This window comes from Heterocephalus glaber, unplaced genomic scaffold (assembly GCF_053883595.1).
Source record: "Heterocephalus glaber isolate CG9 unplaced genomic scaffold, H.glaber_assembly_v1.0 deba00001610, whole genome shotgun sequence".
NCBI lineage: Eukaryota > Metazoa > Chordata > Mammalia > Rodentia > Bathyergidae > Heterocephalus > Heterocephalus glaber.
Window position 1 is genome coordinate 33,390,662 of NW_028258381.1, and position 14,827 is coordinate 33,405,488.

The window sequence follows — 14,827 nt, forward strand, 5'->3', positions numbered from 1 at the left end:
CGCCCCGGCTGGGATGGCCAGCCGCATGGGGTCCCCGAGCGCCCGGTGAGGCGGCTGCGATCCCGAAGACCCGCGCCTCGCCAGGCTGCGCCCCCCGACCCCTAGCCCCGCAGGCAAGGGCGGCTGGCAGCTCCCGAGAGGCCGAGGACCGGCCCGAGATGGCCCGGAGAGCCGGCGCCGCGGCGACGAGCGCCCTCCACGCTGTTGGCGCCCGGGGACAGCCCCGGAGCTGGTAGCTGCTCCCGCTGGATGGACCTTGACCTGCAGGACACCGCCGCGTTCGTGCCGAACCGCGGCTGAGGTGCGCAGGAGCAGCGCGCTGGCGAAGGGCGCCAGGTCCCGGAGCCCGCTCGCGCGCCGGCCATGAAGATGATCCTGGTTCGCCGGTTCCGCGTGCTCATCCTGATGGTGTTCCTGCTGGCCTGCGCGCTGCACATCGCTCTGGACCTGCTGCCCCGGCTGGAACGGCGCACGGCGCGGCCCCCCGGAGACCCCGGCTGCTCGTGTGCGCAGCCCGCTGAGGCGAAGGCGCCCGGCTGGGCCCAGGCGCGGGGCCGCCCCGCGGAGCCCCCGGCCGCCGGCGACGCGGGCTGGCCCAACAAGCACACGCTGCGCATCCTCCAGGACTTCAGCTCCGACCCCGCCTCCAACCTCACGTCCCACTCGCTGGAGAAGCTGCCGCCCGCAGCGGAGCCAGCCGAGCGCGCCCCGCGGGGCCGGCAGCCTGGAGCCCCTCGACCCCACGACCCAGCGCACCGGCCGCTGCTGCGTGACCCCGGGCACCGGCGACCGGCACCGCCCCTGGGCCCGAGCGGGGACAGCTCGCTACTGGCCAGGCTGTTCGCACACTCTCTGTACAGCGGGGCCATCCCGCCGCTGACCGAAGACGACGTCCTGTTTAACGTTAACAGCGACATCAGGTTCAACCCCAAGGCGGCAGAGAACCCGGACTGGTGAGCGAGGATGGCGGGTTGGACTGGCAGGTCCGGACCAGAGGGAGTTGGGACCCTCCCGGAATAAAGATGCTCCCCACAAAAGGCTCTTCCACCTAGGCACTGTGTGTCCAGGTCCAGGGCAAGTGGAGGAGGCCCAGGGCCCCTGTGGGCGGGGCTGCCTTTGTCTCCAGATGCCCCCCCCGAAGGGTGTGGCGGCTTGGGAGGTGCCCTGTACCCTGGGGAGCAAGGTGACTGGACACTGAGCCAGGGAGCCCAGTGCTCCGCTGTAAGGAAGCAGAGTCAGGCCATGAATGAATGTGCCGGGGATCCCAGGCATTAGTGAGGACAGCCACCGTGCCCAGGAACATGCTGGGCCTGGGCTTTCAGGACTTGGTGACACTTTTCTGGTAGACACCTTGAGAAGGCCTGCATGTGCCTAACAAGTCTTTCAAAGCTGTCTGAGGATAGAATTAACAGAGAAGTGTGCTGGCAGCAGCGAGCCAGAGCACAGAGGCCTCTGGGCGGCGGTGTGGACAGTGGGCAGCAGCCCTGGGTTGGCACAGCTCTGTAACAAGCGCAGAGCCGCCAGCAGGAGAGCATCATTGGAGCTGCCCTGCTTTGCCCTTCCCCCGAGGCCCTTCCTCCCGCACAGATCCAAATAAGCAGATGCTTCAGCCCAGGGCAGTGAAATATTAACTTTCAGCAAGGTCAGAACAAATACAGTAACTACCTGCAAAGGTTACCCAAGCAACACAGAAAAGGCCAGGCTTCCAAAACCCTCCATGAAAATCCTCCTCCCCTGAAATTAGACCCGGCCCTGTGCTTTGTGCCTGCGCTGGCAGGCTGTAGGTGGGTTTGAGCTTTGCTGGCCAGATTTGAGGAAATGCTCAGAAACTTGGTCCAGGCCTGTAGCTCTCTACAGCAGAGGAATAGCCCAGAGCGAGTGGTCAGGGGCTGGCTCCAGGGAAGCCTCTAGCTGGCCTTTGTGTCTGTTGTGTTCAGGACTGAACTGAGGCCAGAAGTGACTTGGACATGAGAAAGTTCTACTTTCCCCCCAGCCCAGCAAGCAGACTGAGGGTCTTTCCCTCCTCCAGACCGGCCCCTGTCCAGGGAAGGGAGGACAGAACCCGAGGACAGCAGGTCCTCCGTCTGAGCCTGGGCTGGGGTGAGCAGCTGTCTCTCTTCCCTCGCCCCCCACCTAAGTCTGTTCATGTTAAAATCAAATTTAGCCCCTTGCATCATTCCTGCCTGTTAGTTGGAACAAAAGCAGAGACTGGAAGATTCCTGGCGACTGGGTGTGCCTGTGACCGCTAGGCATCTGGTCAGAGAGGGTCGCCTGTCTGCTCCCAAGAAGAGCCAGTAGCCCCGCACCCCACCTGATGTCATTCTGTCAAGCAGTTTTGGTGACCCCAGAACAGACATGCCGAGGATAACGCTGACACTCTGGGTTTAGTCTTGCTATAGTTATAGCTGTCTGTGGCATCTCGAGGGTAGATGAGAATTACAGGCCTCAGGTGTGTTATTACTTATTACTTGGTAGAACCACAGCCCCAAAGAAAGTGCAGAGGCTGCAGGGTCTCTGAGCAGAGGCGCTTCCTCGAGTCTGCATTTTAACTGGAGGTCACAGGGCCTGGTTCAGGACCAGCTCTTCTGGCCCCGTATCGTTTTTGGTTGACTTTGGACCATCTTTGTTTCTGTAGGCCACACGAAGGTGCTGAAGGTGGAGAATTCCTGCCCACTGGGGAGGCTGCAGTGGATTCCTACCCCAACTGGCTCAAGTTCCATATCGGCATTAACCGGTACGAGCTGTACTCCAGGCACAACCCAGCAATCGACGCACTGCTGCAGGACCTGGGTTCACAGAAGATCACCAGTGTGGGTAGGTGCCCTGGTGCCCACAGCAGGCTGTGTTGGCTGAGACGTGTGGCTTCCCATAGGGACCTGGGCAACCTTGCTCATAGTAGAAGCCTCCTTCCCTGAGAGAGAGGGGACCCTGCGTGGATGATGGCCTGGGTGCTCTTGGCATTGGAAGTGCTGCTGTCTGCTGCAAGGTGAGCAGGCCAGTAAAATATCACCTTAGCCGCCCAGAGGGGCACTGGCCAGGCCACCAGGACTCCATCCTCCACAGTCGAGGGGAGGGATACTCCTGGTGGCTACAGTCCTTCTTCGGAGCCTTTTGAAGGGCTCTCTGCTTTCCAATCCAGCTCTTCTGGGAGCTCCAGCCAGATGACAGGGAATTCCAGGGCTGCCTCTTCTGGGGCAGTGCCAGTGGGCCTGGATAGAGCAGTTTGAAGGCAGTAGCTTCACGTGTTTTGTGATCTGCTGAAGTGCATGAAAAGGGCATCCATTTCCGATTTCAGGAAAGTGTATCAGGCAGCATCTAAGTGTGAGGTTTGATGCTCCTGCTGTCCAGTTTTGGACAACCATGAATGTCCCATTAATCACTGCTGCTTCTCCGTGAGCTGAGGGCCCTGGGCTTCCCAGGAATGGCCAGAGCACACAAGCTTTGTGTAGAGGGGAGGCCTCCCTGTATCATAGCTGCAATTCTTCTCTTCATGTTTGCATTTCTGATGCAAGGGCCACCTCCAGTTACAGGGTCATGGGCTTCTGTCCAGATGCAGCACAGGCAGGGAGTTACCTGTGCCTAGCAGCTGCCTCTTTAGGGGCCTTGTGTAGCTTCCCACTGAGCTGTTTGCTGGGCTCTCACCTGGCTGTGGAAGTTGGGATGCAAAGCTTCTGATACGCGGTCAGGTTACCTGGTGAAGAAGTGGCTGGAGTAGTTAGTGGCCTCTACTCTCCCTGCTCTTGCCCAGGAGGAAGGAACCCCTTCCTGCTCTGGGCCTCTCCCTTAGAAGTCCAAGGCCTTTGAGCCAAGTTGGGAGCAGTGCTTAGGCCACAATGGGTTGTCCCTCTCGCTCTGGAGAGTAGGTATGTCTGTTAAAGAAATGTACTGACCAGCTTGATTGTCCCTTTAGCACATACCACTGGGGACCTCTTTCTGTGTGGTGGGGAGTTGGGGTGAGTCCAGCCCCCCACAAGCACAAGCACAAGCCTTTATGGTCCTGGCAGCTAGGAGGAAAGAGAGGAAAGAAAAAAAAGAGAAGAGAGGCCATGAGGATGTGTGGCAGCTGTGGAGGTGTGCACAGCCCAGTGGGCAGATGTTCAGGAGGCTGCAAGGGTCCCAGGGCTGGCACTGCTCTGTGCAGAGGTGCAGGGCTCTGAGCCCAAAAGCTCAGGGAGTAGGAAGAGGCTGGGCCTCCAGGGCCTGACCAACAGCTTTGCCCACTTTAAGGGTGCTCTGTCGCTCTCCACAGGCCTAGCCTTGATCACAGTGCAGTGTACAGCTCCCATCACCATGGGAGCTGAGCCTGTGCAGCCGCCATGCCCTGCATCTGTGCAGCAATGCTCAGCCCAGTGCTGCATGGCACACAGTCGTACCCTAAGCTATGATGCCAAAGCTAGTTCCACTCAAGCATTCCTGGATGGGCCATTCCCAGGATAGGAAGGGACCATCATTCTGCAGGGGCTCAGTAGGTGTGGGAAGTGGGTTGATAGGCTTATGGCAGAGGCAGGATATGGGATGCTGGCCCAGAGTAGGGTGTGATCCTGGCTTTCCTGGTCACTAGCTGAAGTGAGCTGAGGCAAAAGGGTGAACCCTGCTACTGTTGCTTCTCACCTGGAGTAGGGGTGTTATAGCCCACACCTGTAGCTACCACCTGCGACTCTGAAACCCAGACAGAGCCAGGCCAAAGCAAAGCCCTCTAAGGCCTGAGTGTTCTGGGGCAGAAACCTGACTGCCAAGGTGCTTATGGGTGCTGTCGTCTCCGCATGTTCTCTGAGGATTGTGTGTTTGAGTTCTTCCCCCTCCGGGTGGGTGATTCTTGCCAGGCAGAGTGTGTACACCTGAGTGCTTCCCCAGCTCGATGCCCAGACACTGTTGTCCCACAGATGTGGCCCTGTGACACATGCCCTGGTGCCAAGAGGTGTCAGTGGGAACAAGTGAGTACAGGATAAGAGTGGAGCCCAGCAGCCTGCGGTATTTCAGGCAGGCGGAGTCCCCTTGCCTAGGAAGCCAGTGCTGGTCAGGCTCCTGCACCTTCTCAGACCTCATCTGGCTCTGCTGAGGAGGAGGGCAAACCCTGGGGAAAGCCTTGCTCCGGAGGAAGCAGGAGGTCTTCATCCTGGGGGGAGCAGTTTGCAGCAGCCACTTGAGGTACCCAGGCCCAGTTGTCCTGCTCTACAGGGAGTAGCCTGAGAGCATGCACCCTCCTGGAGGTGGTGGTGCCCTTTCATGGCCCCACTCCTGCTGCCCCCACTGGCCTAACTCTGCCAGGGTCTTTCTGTGTAGGAAGAGCTGGTCAGAGCCTTCAGGTGGACACAGCTGGACCCTCACATGGCAGGGCGAGACCTGGCTGGGGCCTGCCATGAGACCAACCCTGCCTCCCAGCCTCCATTCTGCAGCCAGGGAAACAGACCTCCAGGAGGGGAGGCTGCCCCATGGCAGCAGCCCTTCATTAGTCTGGCTTGGGGCAGTGCTTACTCTTGAAATTGTTCACCCCACTGTTAAACGTGAGCCTGGAGATGTGAAGGGGAAGGATGCTGGCAGGCTGAGCCCTCTCAGAATGGTTCCATTAAATCTCCCTTGTTCAGAGTCACTCGCTCCAGTCCATGAGGCTCTGTGTGGCCACAGCACAGCTGGTTGTGGCCAACAGAGGTTTATTTATAGCCAGACTCCTGGCTGCCTGGAAACCGGCTGTTACTGCCTTTAAAGACGCTCTGCATAGGATCCACCTCTGCTCAGCTTGAAGTCAGGCATGCAGCGCCTTCCACTCTGGGCCGGTGATAATTAAATCGCTATCATGCACAATTATGGATGCAAAGAATAAATGACACAATTAACTGCTCTACTTGGAATTACTTTAAAAGAAGAAGAAGAAGAAGTCACACCAGCATGTGAGGATCCATCGGCCTCTGGCCCAAGCACAGACGTCACCATCCTCCATCCAGGTCAGGACAAACCCGGAGGCTCAGAGAACGTGGCTGAAAGAACACAACTGAACAAAGGAAAACGTCTCCACAGGACAGAAGTCCCCGATGCTAATTCATCTGCCAAGGGGAAGAAGGAGTTGAGATGGAATCTGGGATAATTGGCTACGGGCTTCGAGGAACAAAGGGCCTTTGGTTGCGGCAGCCCCACGAGGACCAGCTGTGGGTGCTGGGGCTGGGCATGGCTGCCCTGTCTGACTAGATGGAGGTGAGTCTCAACGGAAGGCAGTGCCAGCCCAGAAAGGCCACAGTCCTCTCATGCTCACCCCTCCTGCAGTTCACAGTCCAGGACCCGGCTTGACCAGGGAAGGGACTGAAGATGCCCGAGTATCCAGATGCCTATAATTCCAGAGGGGCCTCAGATCCTCCAAAGGACAAAGGTCCCGGAAGGGCAGTGGCAGGGGTCACAGAGGAGGTAGTAACAGCTCAGTCTTGCTCGGCTCCTTTTGCAACCATCAGATGGAAGGTCAGAAGCAAAAGCCAATGCTGTGCAGAATGCAGGGTGACCCTGGGTCCATAATGAATAGACAGCAGCAGCTAGAAGCAGCCTTGAACCTGGAGAAGTGTGCCAATAGCTCCTGGTCCCCCAGGCAGCTCTGTGGTGCCCAGTACCACAGATGACTCTGCTTTCAAAAGCCAGCTTCTTAGAGGCAGGTATGACACACAGAGCTCTAGGCTGGAGGCAGCCAGGGCAGAAGCAGCCCCAGGTGTGTGCCAACTGAGGTGTGGACCCACTGACCACTGCCCCTGGGTTGGAGCCTCCAGGTCACAGCTGGGGACCAGAAGACCCAGTTCTGTCAGCTCCAATTCAGCCCATCTTGGACCCTCATGTCTGAGCTGATTCCCACAGTCCAGGCCCCTGTGATGCCATCTGGGGTGCCCATCGCTGATGATGGGTGGACAGACATACCCTGTGTGCTTTTCCAAGGCTCCAGGGCAGTGGGCATAAGGTTCTCTGTGGTTGCCCAAAGCGTGGGCCACTCACAAGACTCTTCTCTAGCCAGGAGCATGCAAGCGGGATGGGAAGAACAGAGTGTCACTTCCTCCCAATGGGAGCCTTCTGGAGAGGCCCTCTTCGCAGCACAGATGCCATCAAGTATCCCTTTGCCTTTCAGACAAGACAGCAGTGGGGTGGGAGAAAGTTCAGTCTCCTCCCCACGGTGGCCGAAGGACACAGTCTCACCTCCCAGATGAGAGGACCAAGCCCATCCTCTGCTGGGCACTGGGCTACATCTCACATGTAGGCTTCTTGTATGGTCCACAGATCTTTCAAAACTGGAGTTCGTTATAAAAGTCAAGAGGTGGCCCCTCAGAATACAGCTGGGGTTCCTATTAGAAAGCAGGAGGCTGTTGGTGCCAGTCCTGGTTCCCACAAGGAACCAGAGCTGGGTGGTGGCTTTTGATCATCCCACACACACGCCCAGTCTCATCCTGTTCCTTGTGGACACCAGGGGTGTGACCGTGCCTTTGGACATGGGAGGAGCTGATGAAGGTCTTGGTCCCACATCTCCTGCCCCTTCGCCTCCCCACTCCACACAGGGGTGCTGGGACCCTAGAAACCTAGAGCCTGAGAGGACTGTGGCCTTTCTGGGCTGGCACTGCCTTCCGAGGAGTGCCAGCCACATACCTCCTCCTTGGAGGAATCTCCTCCCTGCTACCCCTGTCCCTCCTTGAGCTGGAGCTGTTGGGAGGGTAAATGACTTCTCCGCGGTCATGAAGGTGCCCGAGTGCCTTAGCATCTCCATAATGACAGCTGTTCTTTTGCATACAAAGTTTCTATTGCTAAGCACTCCCTCGGACTGCATGCGAGAGGGTCCCTCATTCTGGGCTGTGTTCTGGGGGAAGACAAAGAGCAAACCCAGCAGCGCGCAAGCATCATGTTGCCCTTGGGACTCAGAGCCGAGGGGCACCATGAGACAGGTGCAGGGTTCTCTGCTGGCACTTGTCAGTGTGTTTCGGTAACGATGCATACAGACATGTGAGCACTGGTAACCAAACATGCTACTAACCCAGGCAGGGGCTCTGGGGATGCCAGGAAGGTGCGGAGCTGATACCTCTGCTCTGTGGAGCATGAGAACAGCAAGGGCAAGGCCCCCAGTGCGTGAGCTGTGGGTGACTCTCACCAAGGGGCCCCTGGAGGCCCTCAAGGGCCTGGTGCAAGTGACAGTTGGACTATAGTGGTGTAGATCTGGGTGGGGGCCACAGATGGGTGGGGGCCACAGATGGGTGGAAGGGGAGATGGAAGGTGGGACACAGGCTTGGGAGGGAACCTGCCAGGGAACTTCCCAGAGGTGGAACCTCCCTTGCTGGGTGGCTGCAGGGCTTCTTGGGCCTTGTGGAGTTTCTGCTAGGCTGAGACCATGGCCAACTTCCATCCACTGACAAACATGGAGGGTGCCTGCGTCAGCTCTCCTGCCTGGGCCATCCCCTGGGCTTCTCCCAGAACCACCTCTGTCCCCAATAACACGCATAGATTTCCGCCTGTCTTGACCCTCCCTCTCTCCTCAAGAGGAAAACTCAAGTTTCTGTGCTCTTTCTCGAGGCCTGGTCTGGCAAGGCCTGTGTCCTTGCAGCACAATGGGTACAGTCCACATGGCACACAGGCTGGAGGGTCCTGTATCTCTTGTCTACCTTGGCTACACCCCTGGGCCTTTTCTTCGGCTCCAGGCAGTGTGTGTCAGCTTGTGAGGGCCTCAGTTCAGAGCAGGGTCCCCATTCCAGCCACAGACACCTGTGGATGCATGGTGACCTGGTCAGGAGACAGTCTGTAGTCCTGGGGCCTGTGGTCACCATGAGGCTTAGTCCCTTTGATTCCGAATTGCTTTTCTGCCCTGAAGGAGGAGCTGGCTCTATATAGGGTCAGGGAAGGGAAATAGGATTTGCTTCCAGAGCAAGAGTAATTAAACTGATCAGATTTGCATAATATTTTGTTATTAAAAACTAGGATTACGGGCCCTGGAGAGAGCCTGTCACCTAGACATGCTGTCCCCAATTGACCCAGGAAGGGATAACTAAGTCCAGCAACCCCAGTTATTAAATGGAAATGGGACCATGAAATGGGGCTTAATCGGGGCACTAATTTTTAAATTCTTTTTTTGATCTTACCAAAAATGTATTACATGTTTGTTGTAGAAATTTAGAAAGCACAGATAAGGAAAAATAGAACATGTAAGTCATCTGCAGTAACACTTGGGAGAGAACCAGGGCTCCGGGTGCCTGTGCGTGTCCTCGTTTGAAAAGCCCATGCATAGTGTCCACCGTTTTCAGAAGAAGATGGCTTTTAGTGTATAAATCACTTTGCTATGCCACTAGACATTCTGAGACATCAGTTAGGAGGGTGGCATTATCATCCACCTGCCTGGTGGTGGGCCTTGGTTACATCCTGCATTTGGGTGGGTGTGAAGTTCGTGGCTGCTGTCTCGTGAGGAGGGCATGACCCATCCTCCTGATCCATCTGCAGAAAGGGAAATCCATGATCCGGGAAACGAGGACTTTTTTGGGAATTCTTCCACCTTCTGTAGAAAGAGAAATCCAAAGCCTGAGAAATTGGGGCCCTTTTGTGAATTCTTCATCCTCATCCTTCTGAACTGGTGAGGTACCAGAAACCTGTGCCTTCTGGATGTTTCTGGAAGCTTCCATACCTACCACTCCTGTGACAGAGGTGCTTCCAGCCCAGGGGTGTTTAGGGTCTCTCGGGGTGACTTTGCTCTGAATCCAGAAATGTGCCTGCAGGGACTGCTCCCCGACCTCTGGCCAGCAGTAGCATGTGGGTGTGTGCACAGGGGTGTGTGCAGGTATCTCTGTGTATATGGGCTGTGTATTCATGCAGGTGTATGTAGAGGTGTATATGCAGCTGTGTGTAGGTGTGTATGTGTATGTAGGGCATGTGTGTGCCTGTAGGTGCGTGTAGGTATGTTTGTGTGTATAGGGCGTGTGCATGCATGTACATGCATGCCTGTGCTGGTGGCCAAGTCCTCCTGGCTGCCCCTTGGAGAGTAGGGCCCTTTGTCTGTGGGTCTGAGCTGCAGCGTCTGCTGGGCACTGACAGCTAACAGTCAGGAGGGCTCTGTTCTAGCCAGGGAGCATCATTGCCGAAGCCCCAAATCTCCCAGGCAGAGTGGGGCTCCTGGCCTCATGCAGATGACCTGGTTGGAGGGCGCCTACATCTGGGAGCTCCTGGCCCACCCAAGAGCAAGGGGCCTGAGGCAGCCAGTGACCCTGCTTCTCTCTCCCTCCTTCCTGCAGCCATGAAGTCAGGGGGCACGCAGCTCAAGCTCGTCATGACGTTCCAGAATTACGGGCAAGCGCTGTTCAAGCCCATGAAGTAAGTGCCCGTCGTCCTGGGGTCTGGCGTGAGGCTGGGTGGGGTGGGCAGACGTGAGACAGGACAGTGTTTCTTCCCAGGGAGGGTTGGGGTGAACTGTGGGCGCTGGCTGAGCAGGCATCCAGAGTGGTGTGTGCCCTCAGCCCCTCTTTCTCCCACACCACCCTGGTGTACCTGCACTGCAGGACTGAGTCCACTGGCTGTTCTTCCCAGTGAGTACGAGGGCTTGGGAGGCACCTCCATGTAGGATGTCCCTGTCTGAGGAGTCTGGCAGCATGGCATGGTCTCTTGTCTTGGCCCTGGCAGCTGGGAGTGATACAGAGGCCAGGTGCCACTGAAATGTCACTACAAAACCAGGTGATGGCAGGAGTCGACCCTCTGCCTACAGCTTGCCCCGTCGGAGATAAAATACAAACCGTGTCACTAGTCAGTGTCAGAGCACAGTGTGACACAAGAGCTCCCCGGAAGCGCAGGATGTGCTTCTGTGGTTTGTGACGTCTACTCTGACCATCATGGGGCTTGGCCACCCCATGTGGTCCAAGACTGTTCCATGTCTTCGGTTACTTTATTTCCAACTAGTGTCATGTTGGCACCAGCGGGAGAGTTTGCTGTTTCAAGCACAGCTGGCAAACCCATGTGCCATGAGCCCTTGCAGGTCTGGAGTGTGACTCTGCTGGCTGGGCCAGGCTGGATTGGGCACTTCAGTGTGTGGGTCCCCTGGAAGGCCGGCTGCCTCTGGGTTCACCAGATTTTTGCCTCTGATTTCTAATTTTCAAGATAAGCCAGAAATACAGGGTTTTTCTTTTGTTCTTTTTTTTAACACCCTGTTATGTTCAAATTTTCAAAATGGTAGAAATAAGCTCTGAAACATTTAAGATACTTTATGGTTTCTGAACACCCAGACAGACTCAAAGAGGAAAAGCTGTCCTCCCTGGGATTCCCCAGGACCTGGCTGGCCCCAGACACAGGGGTGCAGGAGTGGGCCTGAGCACCACCGCCCCTGTGGGCTAAGGACGGGCTGCTCCTGGAGATTAGAGAGAACCCTGGGGAACGTGGCCTGGGCTCTTGAAACAACCTCGCGTTCTGTCTTGGAATGAGATTGGCAGGTGTGTTGCCAGGGCCACCATGCCTGAGGGCTGTGGGATGACATGGCTTCCTTCCCATCTCTGTGGACATAAGAGATCCCACGTCCTGTGGCATTCCAGCCCCAAAGCTGGTGCGTGGCTGGACACCACCCCTTTGCATCTCTGGGAGCTCAGGTACCAGCCTGGTTTGCACTGCCCGGACCCTCATGAGCAAGGCAGGAGCCATCTCTGCAGCCCGAGAGGAACATGGCTGGGCAGGTGTGTGTTCTTCCAGAATGTCCTAGAGGAAGGACATGAGGCTCCTCAGGCTTCTTTGCTACCCCCTCACCCCATCCCTGGTTGAGGAGGGTCAGACATGAGATCACAGCCCTGTGAGGAGACTGTTTTAAAGGCCTTCGTTCCTGTGACATGCAGAGGTGCTAAAGGACCAGAGCCCACCAGGTGACAAATGGGCCTGGACAGGGGGCTGCTGGCTGGGATATGGGGATAATAGTGGAAAATGACAGTGTCTCCACCTGCCTTTAAGCTGTGCTGCAAGGGCATGGGTCCTGGGGACAGGTGCCTCGGGTCTGGTGGGTACATCTTCCAGTCTAGCCAACATGTCATCCGGGAGAGTTCCTGCGGTCCAGGTCTCAGGAAGGCAAGGCCCATGGGCTCAGGTGCCCTGAGGGAGTGAAATGGTTCTGGATTCTGGTTCTGGTCTCGTCCCTGCATGAGGCCCTGTTGCCCAGATTCTCCTCAGCAAGGAGCCAGAACATCTGCTGCACTCTGCAGTGGCACCAGTGTGCCATATACTGAACTCTGCCAGGCTCCCTGCACCCCCCCCAACCCTGGGTGCCTGCAGTATGGGTGGCACTATGGTGAGGGGTGCTCCTAGGCCTTTGTGTAGTGTCATCTCCATGTCAGAGCCGAGAAAGGGCTGCATGCTGCCATGTCAGGTCACAGCCTGGAGCTCAGAGTCAATATACCTCCTCCACCACTGGTGAGCACTGCCACGTTCCTGCAGTGGCTGTGTAAGTGGCTGAGGCAGATGTCAGGTGCCTATCTCTGGTAGACCTGGCTCCATGGCCCCCTTGGGGAGGCCAGTGGGTGGGGCTCAGCCCTCCAACTAACCTCAAGACATGGGCTGAGCAGGAGGTCAGTGCCGAGGTACTGTGGGACCATGGACACGAGGTTGAAATTCTGCAGCAGTCAGAGAAACTGGGGCCCACAAATGGAAGGGGCATGTTTGAGGTTAGGCAGAGGCAGAGCAAGGCTGTGGATGTCCAAGGCCAGCCCAGGCCTTTCCCCTAAAGCACACACGGGGCAGGGGACATCCCGAGACAGGGACCCCGTGCCTGCAGGCAGCATGGGCGTGCCACAGTCCCCGGAGCTGTCCCCAACTTGGTCATCTTGCTCCTTCTCCCTCAGTCAGGTCCAGGCATTTCTGGGCCCCTGAGACCGTCCTCTGCCCACCCAGTACCGAGTCTATTGTAGACTACGACCCAGTTGCCACCAGCCAGACAGCCCGACAACCTCGGGCCAGGCCTGGGCCTGAGGCCGCTGTCTGCAGGGTTCTTGTCCCCTGTGGCTGTGTTGAATACAAAAACAGTTATGGTTCATGACCATAGCATTAAGAAATTAAAATCCATGACTAGCAGTTCTCTGTAAGAAAGGACTTTCTCCCACTAACTCATAATCGCCTCCTAAGTTCTCAGTTCAGAACCATGAGTTAATTAGATGGACACACCGTTTTCCCTTGGGGATCTTCACGTGGGTAAATGGGGGCAGAGTATGATGGACAGGATGGGAGAGAAACCACCGGAAGTCAGTGGGTACGTACTTAATAGACATTGGAAAACATAACCAGCACTTTACCCATGAGCACCTTGATATTCTCGCTTTAGGGTTAAAGTGAGTGTTTAAGCTTTTTAGAATGTAGCTTTATTGAGATATAATCCACAGACCATACAATTTACTGACAGCCTGCAGTTTAATAGCTCCTGGTGTATTGACAGATCTGTATATACATCCTCACAGGCACTAAATTTTAACATGTGTGCGGTACGGGAGATTAAACCCAGGGCCTTTGCACTGAGGTACACCCCAGCCATTTTATTTTTTGTTTTGAAACTGGATCTGGCTGAGTCACTAAATTGCCCACTCTAGATTTGAATTTGAGCTCCTCCTGCCTCAGCCTCCCAGAGTGTTGGGATTGCAGGTGTGCACTGCCGTACCTGGTTCCCACAGACAATTCTAATCAATTTTTTGTTTTTCCAAAAGGAAATTCCTTAAAATCTTGCCATCATCCCTCCATCCCGCTTGCTCCTTACCCCAACCCGACAACTGCTAAGACTTCCTTCCTACCTCTCCACGTATTCTGGATTTTCATGGTAGATTTGGAATCACACAGTGAGTGTGCAGTGCTTTGAGTTGACTTATTTCACATGACACAAAGTTTGCAAGGTTCAACCCTGCTGGGGCACACGCTGGGTCCCCATTCCTTTTGGTTGCCAAATACTATTCTGTTGTACGGATGGACCACATCTTGTTTATCCATTGTCTGTAGCTGGGCATCTGGGCTGCCATCGCTGTCTATAATGAATCCCGCTGCTCCAAACACTCACACTCAAGCGTTACATGGACACACATTTTTAGTTCCCCTGGATGTGTGCCTAGCAGGCTGCTGAGTCACAGGACAGCTATGCTCTTCTGAGTGAGCCAGGCTCCCACAGCTGCTGTGCCATTAAATCCGGCCATTGAAGCACAAGGCTCCAGCATCTCCATGTCTTCTTGACAGGTTATTATCTGTCTTTCAGATTGTTGCCGCCTGTGTGGGTATGCAATGGTTTGACTTGCAGTTCCCTAATGACATATGGTGTCCTGCATCTTCTTATGAACTCCTTGGTCATCCTGGTGTCTTCTCTTCAGAACTTGTGCCATCCTTATATTGGCTTGTTTCTCTTTTCTCTAGCAGGTGCTAAGAGTTCTTTAAATACTGTGGATACAAGACTCTTTTAACAGATAAGTCTGGCTTGTGAGGCACAGGCTTTGAATTTTTAGGATGTCAATTTATGTTTCGTTACTCCTTGTGCTTTTGGTGCAGAATTTACGTTTCAGTATTGAGAAAATGTATTTTAGGGAAACTGTGGGGTGGGTGACACCTGGACTTTGCAGTCAGTGGACAGCTGGTTTGGGGAACTCTAATGTGTCCACAACTCCCCAGCCACCAGTAAAGCCTCCCTCATGGGGACTCAAATTTACCTGTCGACAGGGCCTTGGAAGAAAAGGTCTCCAGGCCCCTTCCAGGTCTTAGCTCTGGAATTTCATAGGAGACAGTGCAACACTTCCCTGGCAGCAGCTTCAAGTACAGTCAGAGGGGTAGGTGGCTTCAGGTGGACATGTCCACAGCGCGGGTTCTTTGCAACAAATTTCAACCTGCTTCTTGGACAGTAGCC

General features: G+C 55.6%; 1 protein-coding gene across 1 annotated transcript in view; it reads left to right on the forward strand.

The window, feature by feature from the left end:
- The first annotated feature begins 220 nt into the window (after window positions 1-220).
- Fam20c (FAM20C golgi associated secretory pathway kinase) overlaps window positions 221-14,827 on the forward strand; it is a 47,596-nt gene continuing 32,989 nt past the window's right edge. Inside the window, exons 1-3 of the mRNA XM_004840308.4 lie at window positions 221-953; window positions 2,636-2,814; window positions 10,227-10,305. Of these exons, the coding sequence (XP_004840365.2) occupies window positions 364-953; window positions 2,636-2,814; window positions 10,227-10,305 (848 nt within the window). The 5' untranslated portion in view covers window positions 221-363. The remainder of the gene's footprint in view (window positions 954-2,635; window positions 2,815-10,226; window positions 10,306-14,827) is intronic.